The sequence below is a fragment of the Mandrillus leucophaeus genome, unplaced genomic scaffold, assembly GCF_000951045.1.
Source record: "Mandrillus leucophaeus isolate KB7577 unplaced genomic scaffold, Mleu.le_1.0 Scaffold565, whole genome shotgun sequence".
NCBI lineage: Eukaryota > Metazoa > Chordata > Mammalia > Primates > Cercopithecidae > Mandrillus > Mandrillus leucophaeus.
The window spans coordinates 545,879-555,302 of record NW_012106086.1 but is presented as its reverse complement, the minus strand read 5'-3'; the positions used below and the strand labels follow the sequence as shown (position 1 = coordinate 555,302).

Genomic DNA, 9,424 nt, shown 5'->3' with positions numbered 1-9,424 from the left:
AAAAAAAAAAACCCAGAAAAATTGATAAGAAATAATAATAAAGAAAGAATTGATAAAAAATACCAAATAATAGAGTGGCAAGATTTAACATATATCATATGATTTGGGCACCACTTTTAGCAAGTGAATTCTCTATTTCATCATTTTAGATCTGACAATAAAGTCAAAACTAGCTAAGGGAATTTTCAGATAATGCACAATTAAATATATAGTAAATATTTTATATATATAATCAAATGTACATTTGTTTTCCATTTACAAAAGAAAATTCATAACACCATTTACAGTTACAGATAAAGAAAGAGTCTCAGAGAAGCTAAAATATTTGCCATAGTCAGTAAGTCCTAGAATTGAGAGTAGACAGGTTTTTTTCTGACTTCAAGTTCAACTTTTTCTGTTAATCTGTGGTCAAAGATTGGTTTTTCCAGTTAGTAGGTAGGCTCTTATATATCAGTTTTTCCTCTAACTTTTTCTGACATCAGACTTCATGTGCTTGAAATCTTTCACTTCTTAATAGCCAGACTGCCATCACCAAAATTCTATAAGCCCTGAAGACTCCTCAAAACAGAATTCAATGCTAATTTATTCTATTCAAGTTTTTGCAATGTGCTTTACCATGAGCAAAACTGCACAAAAACACTTGAGTAGTCTCGGCTGTTTTTCTCTCTTAGAACATATCCTAATAATTGCTATTTCCAAGCAGTTCTCATTTTAATAGTGAAGCTTCACTCTGGCTGGCATCCGCTCTCTGCCAGACACTTCTGTGATTCTGCAGTCGGGCAGAAGGCTTAATATACAATGATCGCATGTCTTAGACTAGATAAGATACATATGCTCCCTTCTCCTTCATTTTTAACTTTTTGTCCCTTTTAATATGTATTTAGTAAAATGACTTAATTTGCACACATTCTGTCCTACAGAGGATCCCACTCTTTCCCTCCTCCATTACTTCCTTATTTCTTTAGGCTCCTTCCTTATTGCCCTCTTGCCTCTTGCCTTGGCCTGTGTTTGCCTTACATCAGAGAGCTTTCCTGTAATGACCAGTGCCTGTCAGCCCAAAACCACGGCTGGGGCAAAGGCCAAGAGTCTTCCCCATGGAGAATGAGGAATAGGGACAATCCTTTTGTCAGAAGAAATGTTCTTTCCTGTTAGGCCTCTTCTCTAGAGCATCCTGGCTCTCTGCTCTCAACACTGCTCCTCTATCTGGGAACACACAAGATTTACTAGGTCCAGCATTTGAAATTTGTTCCCTTTCACGCACACAAAAAGCGCCAAATATGTCAAGGATCAAATCAAAGGGCACAGTTGTTGTGGTCTCAGCCATAGGCAAGTGTTTTTGCAAAGATGAACTTCCAGAACCTGAACTTGAAAATAAGACAGCAGGAAATTCTGACCCTATTGCCATAGAGAATGTATAGGGATCGCTTCTGCAGTTCTAGACACTTGCAGGAGCTTCCTTCTTTTTCCTTTCAGAGAGTTTATACTATTCTTTAGCACACAGCATGCCATTCTCCCCATTATTTAAACATGATGGACTCATGTGCCAAAACCATAGTGCAAATGCTATTTGCCTCCTCCTTAGGCAAACAAATAAAATGGAATAACATGTTAAGTGCAAATATGGGCAAGAGGTGTGGTATCCATGGTATTGCAACCCTGCTGTTTGAGACTGCACTCAATGCAGGACAGCCATATGCTACCAGTCTGTGTATCTATTTCTAGATCAAAATGAAGTCTTGAGATCTCTCTCATCCAATCTGTTCACTGATTATGGTAGCTGACTCATGTCCCTCCGGAGATGAAGGTGCCACGTTGAGGAGTGTGCCATTTCCACACTCCATCATAAGCCCACCTGACAGATAAAGTTGTTCAATGCTAGATGCTCATGGAGACATCACCTTAGGTCTCAGGGTCTGAATGTCAGATTTGTAGTTCCATCTTAATTGTCATTTCCAAAGGCCCAAAGTAAAATACATTTCCTAGAGGCCTTGACTTGAGAAATTTCCAGATAGAAAAAATCAGTAAATTCATTTTCCTGCCTTGAGTCTTTTTCCTGTTCTCTTCTTTAAGAAAAGATGGGGAATATAAATAAATGTAAAAAATGGTAGCTTTCTCAGGATCACGTACAAATTGAAAACATTTCCATTATGGCTAAATCTCAAACTACACCCACATGGCCTTAGGGAATTCTATTTATACAACTGAATGCCTTCATTAAATGTGAACATTTGAATTCTGATCAGATGGTTGCATTTCCATAAACATTCTCTATCTATCATCTATCATCTATCTATCTATCTATCTATCTATCTATCTATCTATCTATCTATCTATCTGTCTGTCTATCTATCATCTATCTATCTATCTATCTATCTATCTATCTATCTATCTATCTATCTATCTGTCTGTCTATACATTGCATGTCACAATAGCAATGTAAGCTCAGTTAAAACTTTAAAGTAGGGACATCTGCATTCAAGGAAGTCCTTAATTAAGGTAATAAAATATTGTTTTTCAAAACACAAAGTTAATTTATTATTTTAATAATTATTCTTTTCTTGAAACATATCATAGACATTATTTTCAGTTACATGTATTTCCTAACTTTGCATTAATATGAAATTATACACATTGTAGACAAACCAGAATATCTCTACATACATAGCATTAAATTAGATAGGTGATGAGAAAGTACACACTATACTTTATGTGTGACCCTATACCTATCTTTTAGAAAGACCATATGGTTTCATCAACATTCTCAGTTATATCAAAGGAGACAGTTTTTATAGTGGTTAAAAACAAGGGCTTTGGGCCAGGTACAGTGGCTCATGCCTGTAATCCCTGCACTTTGGGAGGCCAAGATGGGTGGATCACCTGAGGTCAGGAGTTTGAGACCAGCCTGGCCAACATGGTGAAACCCCGTCTTTTCTAAAAATACAAAAATTAGCCAGGCATGGTGGCACGTGCCTTTAATACCAGCTACTTGGGGGACTGAGGCAAGAGGATCGCTTGAACCCAGGAGGCAGAGGCTGCAGTGAGCCGAGATCATGCCACTGCACTTTGACCTGAGCAACCAGAGTGAAACTCCATCTCAAAAACAAAAACAAAAACAAAAATAAAAAACTAGGGCTTTGAATTAGGATATTATTTTATCACTAGCAGTGTGAACTTGCCTATTGTCTCTGTTTTCTTTAGGATATTTCCATGAAGATATGAAAAGGTCAATTAATATCTCAAATTAGATGTGAATCATAGTCCAAAGAGGTAAAAGTCACCGTTTGCTGCAGTCTTAGAAAGGCAGAAAAACACAGAACTAATTGTTCTCTCCAGCCTTCCTCTCCCCACTGAAAATCCCTAATAAAACTTGATTATTTCCTGACTTTGTTATTTTCTTTCCACATCTGTGACCTTGGAGTCATCTCTGACTCCTTTTTCCTTTGGCTTCCACATTCTATTGCTAAAACTTTTTGGTCAGCCAAATGTTTTGCCTTATTAAGAAGTAAGAGGTTAATCTATTTCTTACAACTTCACTGGCTATACCAAACACCAGTTCGGTTCTGGAAACATCTCAAAAGCAGGTACTTTGACCTTTTAAATGATTTCAAATTCTTCACAGATCTCAAGAGTTTATTCATTAGAGTAGATGGTCAGTAGGCTCAATTGATAGTTGCAAGTGATGGTCATTTATAACTGTAGGTTGGTGTATGCTTATTGTATACTGCAGAGGTTCACTGACTTTGAAATTTAGAAAAAACAAATATTTAACAAAACACATCAATACTATTCATTTTCTTTGCCATTTTGTTGCTGTTTGAGTTAAAGCTCTGTGGACATTTGGGGGTTAGAAAATAACTCTAAAAGCCACAAAGAGGTCACTAATATTGACAGCTCTGAATCCCTCTGAAAAATAAGCACCTGCTCTTCTTATTTACTGTAATAACAAATGCTTGGTCTTTGTACAGGTCAAACAGGTTTTTTAGATTTTGCAAAAGGTAATTATCTGACGTTAAGACTATAGCTGTCTTTAGACCTTGGTAATAAGATCTTAATCAAATATTGGGGGCTTCTGATATTATGAGAATACCTTGGCTAAATATTAATGTAGAAAGTTTAGGCCGTGGGAAAGCCTTACTGTAGTACACTTTTATACATTACAGCCATGTTTTCACTTGCAGTGAGCATGAGAAACAAGCTGAAGATGACACCTGGATTGCTACTATTTTACGTGCTTAATTATGGCTTGCTGTACAATTATGTCTTGGTTTGCTACTGGGGTGAAAAGCTGGTTAAGCCTATAAAAAATTTAGTAAAACAGAAAGCAAAGGATGTACCTCAGCTGTTTATGTGTTTGCCGCTCATATTAGATTGTGAGCAGGAATTCTTGTTAGAAGGAATTACCTTTCTCATATGGTATTCTTAGTGCCTACTCTGATATTTGGCCCATAATGGGTGCTAACAAATGAATGCATGGGTGCATGGTGCTTATAACACCCTAAAACACATATGCTTTTTGGCTCTACAAGAAATATATATTATTATCTACTGCCCAAATGAAGCAACTCCGGTAAAAATTCTAGAGCTGCATTGTCTGACATGGTAAACACTAAACACGTAGTTATTTACATGCAAATTAAAATTAATAAAAATGAAATAAAATTAAAAATTCAGTTTCTCAGTTGCATAGCAATGTGTTAAGTGCTCAAAAGCCAAATAAGGTTAGCGGCTATCATAACAAACAGTGCATTGTATTCAGATTCAAAAAACCCCACCATGACAGTATATACATTCCAATATACCTAGGTGATTTTTCCTCCTGGTACCTTAAGGAGTCCCTAGGAGGAACCTATCCACTACACATTTCTTCATCGACCTGTAGGTTTGCAATAGTCTTATAATTCTTCATGGCTCTTCAGGCACTTTTTAATAAATTCAAAACCCTCCGGAGATAAAATGTACTAAACAAGTGGTTGTCACACTTGTGAGTCCTGAATATTCAGATTCTCAGGTGCTACCTAAAAGATCCTGATCCAATAGGTCTGAGGTGTCTTAATGAAGCTACATTTTTAGCAACCTCCCTAGGTGATCTTGATGCAGAGGGCCCAAGGGCAACATAATGAAAAATTGAGCCTATGGATTACAAAAAATTATATTGTTGCATCACTTATTCAACAAAATATATTGAGTTTCTCTGTGTTATGGGTCTTTTTCTAGGTACTAGTGCTATAAAGGTGAAGAAAGAGAAGGCATCAATAGAAAAGATATCAATGAGTAGTAGCTTTTATAAACTTGTTCTTCCACCAGTCATAGGTACCTTAACCACCATGTCCTGTCCAAACTTGCACCCAGATTTTGCCCAAGTGGCATTTGACGTGTGTGCAAAGGAGAGTCTGAGAGGGACTTAGTAGTAGTAGAAGTAGTCATAGAAGAGGAAGAAGAAAAAGGAAAAGGAAGAGGAGGAGTAGGGAGGGAAAAGGCAGGAGAGAGGGAGAAGGAGAAGAGAATACAAAGAAATAAGTAAAGAAAGACAAAAGAAGGAAGAAGGAGAGAAGAAAATGTATCTGAGAAATAGGAAGGAAGGAAATGGACACAACTTGGTGACTGAATGTGGGACCAGGCAATAGGCAAGAGGAATGAGTCTGAGATGACATTTAGCTTTCTGTCTTAGGTTGGTAGTTAGTAGGGCCATTCACTTAAATAGGCAATACAGGCAGAATAGCAATTTAGGGGAAAAGAAGATGGTTCAGTTTTGATATGTTGGACCTGTATGGTGCTTCTGGCACTTCCAAGCAGAGACATCCAGAGGAAGCTGGGTGTACGGTTTTAAAGCTTTAAAGATATAGATTTGGGATGTACCAGTGTTACATGAAGCCTTGGAAATGAATGAAATCATACAGAAAATCATACAGGAGAATAAAACCATTATGTAGAGAGAGAGAAAAGAAGGTGTAGAAGGATGAGAATTTGGTGGGCATCAATATTTTGGGCAGTAATTCTTAACCTTTGCAGGTTGATGATATTTCTGATAATCAGAGGATTTCTAGAGAAAGCCAAATTTCACAGACTTACAGAATTTTGTAATTTCCAAGGTGTTGAGACTCCCCTTGTGAACTTCCATAGCTTTCAGGTGTTTAAATGGTGAAAGAGGAAGGGGAGCCCATGAAAGACAGTGAGAAGGGGAATCAAATAGAAGTGGGAAAACCAGATTCCCAACTCATGGAGATTTATTCATCTGACCTAATGCAATGGTAGATACAAACTCTCTAAATGAGCAGGCTGTTTCTCTTATATTTTTGTTCATAAAACTAGGAAAGCAAGAGTGCACATTTAGAAGTAATTTATGGAATTCACTTTTTCTTCATAGCCCTTCACAATTGAATTGAATTTCTCCCCTATTTCATTTTGAGTTTTCTTTCTTTGAGTCCTAGAAACCACAGCTTTGTTAACTTTGGAAAGAGAGATTTTTAGAGTATATGAATAATCCCACAATGATTTTCTTTTCCACATAGGTATAAGATAGGGGAAGGGCAAGGCCAGCATGTATTCGTGTTTTATTAGGATCCCTTCCTTGTATGTCACACATACCTACAGAAGTGATGATAACTGTGAAATGAGTTTCATCTTGCCTGCCGGTTATGTTGTTGTAAGCACAGCACACATAGTCAGTTGTCTTCTGCGCTATGTTCTCAGATGCAACTTCTAAGCGAGGCCCATGCTTAATGATATATGTTGTATTGTCAGTCCTCCTAATCCAGGAGTAGGTGTTGGGGGGATAAGAATCAGCAGAACAGTCAAATAGGATGGCCTCTCCAAGGTCAACAGTAAACACTTCCCCTACTTTTAGCCCTTTATCAGAATTCACTTGAAGTCCATAAGGTCCATCTGCATCAATACAAAAAAAGAAATAGATAAGTAGCATAAGTAATCACAACATAGGTCTTGAGTTTGGGAGAGTTTAGTAGCATTTTACTGTTTTTGAAAGTCTTCATCTTAGAATTGGATGAGCAGGTCCTTGCTTAGACTCCCAATAAATGATGAGGACCTAAATATATTTTATTTTGATATCCATGAAAGTGAAAATTATTTGAGATTTGATTTGAAATAGTGATTTGAACTAATCTGAAATAGTAAAAGCCTGAAATTTCATATTTAATTTTACAAATACTGTCATCATAATTGTGATGCTAAGGTTTTGAGTAATGTATTGATAAATCTGCAATCTTGTAGACAAACTCAATCTTTCTGTTCTATGACTAGCTTATTTTTATATGCTGATTTATTTTGTTTTATTATTATTTTTAATTGAGACATGATAATTGTACATATTTATGAGGTACAGTGTGATGTTTTGATCGCATGTTTTGATACACATATACAATGTGTAATGATTAAATCAGTCTAATTAGTACCTCCATCACCTCAAACATTTATTATTTCCTTTTGTCAGGAACATTCAAAGTCTACTGTTGTTGCTGTTTGAAAATACACCATAAATTGCCATTAATTATAGTCACCCTATAGTGCTATAGAACACAAGAACTTATTCCTCGTATCTAGCTGTCCATTAACTATTTTTGTGTCTATTAACCAACTTTTGGCTACCCTCTACCACTCCACCCTTCCCGATCTCTAGTAACTACTATTCTACTCTCTATGTCTATTAGATTAACTTTTTAGCTTCTACACATTAATATTTCTGAAATAGTCATTGTACTTGAAAATATTTTTACAACAGATTATGGCCACTATTTTCTCTTTAACAACCATATTTTCGGTACTATCTATTTTTCTTCTCAGTGCTAGGGTAGGCCATATAAATATTTATAGAAGACATTGTTTCACATGGAACACTGTGCAAATAGACATAGGGTTGTTTGGTATTTTTACAACATTTTAACAGCTAAAGAATTTTTTAAATCCTCCCACCCACGCCCCAGCTAAGCTTAGGATTCCATTTGAAAAAAAAATTACATCTTCCTTATCGTTAACTAATATGCATTGATTATCAATAAACTACTTAATCCCCTGGTGTTTTTTCCACATTGCAGTACTCCTGTAGCATTTTACCATTTCTATGGTGTTAGGTTGCCAGTAGGTGAAGACACATTTCCCATTGCTTTCTTCAGAGAATAAGGAAAATTTTAAAAATAATCTTCACCTAGATAGGTTTTCTCATTCATTCTAAATCCTGGCTTATAGTCCAAAAATCTTTGAGTTTTAGGTATGCTTATGTACACCTTTCAGCTGCTCATTACCAACATTTATTGGATCTCTGCCATGAAAAGACACTTTAAGTGCTTATGCAGATAATAATATTTAATATTTAAAGCAACCACCAGGAGGTAGATGTCATTATTCTAATTTTAAGATGAGGAAAGTAATATTTAAACAATTTATTTGCCCATGGTCATATAGCTATTAAATAGCAGAGCTGGGACTCTAAAATATATGCACTTAATCATTCATATTACTTCTCTAGAAAGAAATAAAGTGGTATAACTTTCTATATCATAATAGTTTATTGTTGTCTAACTATAGTACTAGTTCTACAATCAATTACTAATTATATATTAATATTAATTCTGTAATCATCCAATCAAGTAATGAATCAAATATTTATTTGAGAGCTGCTAAGTATGAGATAATATATTTAGAATATGGGAGATGGAAGTGTAAGACATTCATATTCTCACGGAATTTACAAACTGGATATGGCTATGGATGGTTTGCTCAGTGATGACCTCATCTTAAAGGCCCTGATGTTTCTTAAAGTATGAACTATTTATCTCTCCACATGCAGAATAATAGAATGTAGTAACTAAACATTAGGGTAACTGATTTTTTTCAATCATTAGCTAGGCATTCTTCAGAAGTCATTTGAATTTTTTGGGTCTCATTTTCCTCACCTTTTAATATGAAAAGATAGGTTAGAGGACTGATTGCCAAGATTCTTTCTAACCCCTTTGAAACACCAGGATTCTTGCCATGCCATTAAAAGTATGGCCAAAACTGCAATTACTTTTGCACTAACCTAGTAAAACCATTTCGGATATTGGCAAACCAATCCCAAGTTCGCAAATTCCCAGAGTGGTTCTGAACAATCTGCCACTGAGGAGACAAATTTTCTAAGCTATAACAGAAAACGAATATACAAAACAATAGATTATCTTTAGCTAGAAAGCATAGACTAATCTATGTTTTCTTTCTAGAGTAAAAGGCATATGGAGAAATGTGAAGGAACCTACAGGTTTTTATTAATATACCTGCATGAGGTAAGCCTGCTTTCAGAAAGCAAACAGAAGTTAGTACTTTCAATTTAAAGTAATCAGGAACTGAAGGTACAGGATTAAAATAAGGAGAGATTTCTGCCCCTTTCCTGTCACTGTATAAGAAGCCTGTTCCCTCATTTCAGGCTGTGACACAG

The 9,424-nt window shown here is 35.9% G+C and overlaps 1 protein-coding gene across 2 annotated transcripts in view; it reads right to left on the bottom strand.

The window, feature by feature from the left end:
• The window catches only part of HEPACAM2 (HEPACAM family member 2), a 36,726-nt gene that overhangs the window by 12,179 nt on the left and 15,123 nt on the right, over positions 1-9,424 (bottom strand). For both annotated transcript variants that reach the window (XM_011998263.1, XM_011998264.1), the window contains one exon: positions 6,586-6,882. In XM_011998263.1, coding sequence (XP_011853653.1) covers positions 6,586-6,882 — 297 coding nt within the window. The remainder of the gene's footprint in view (positions 1-6,585; positions 6,883-9,424) is intronic.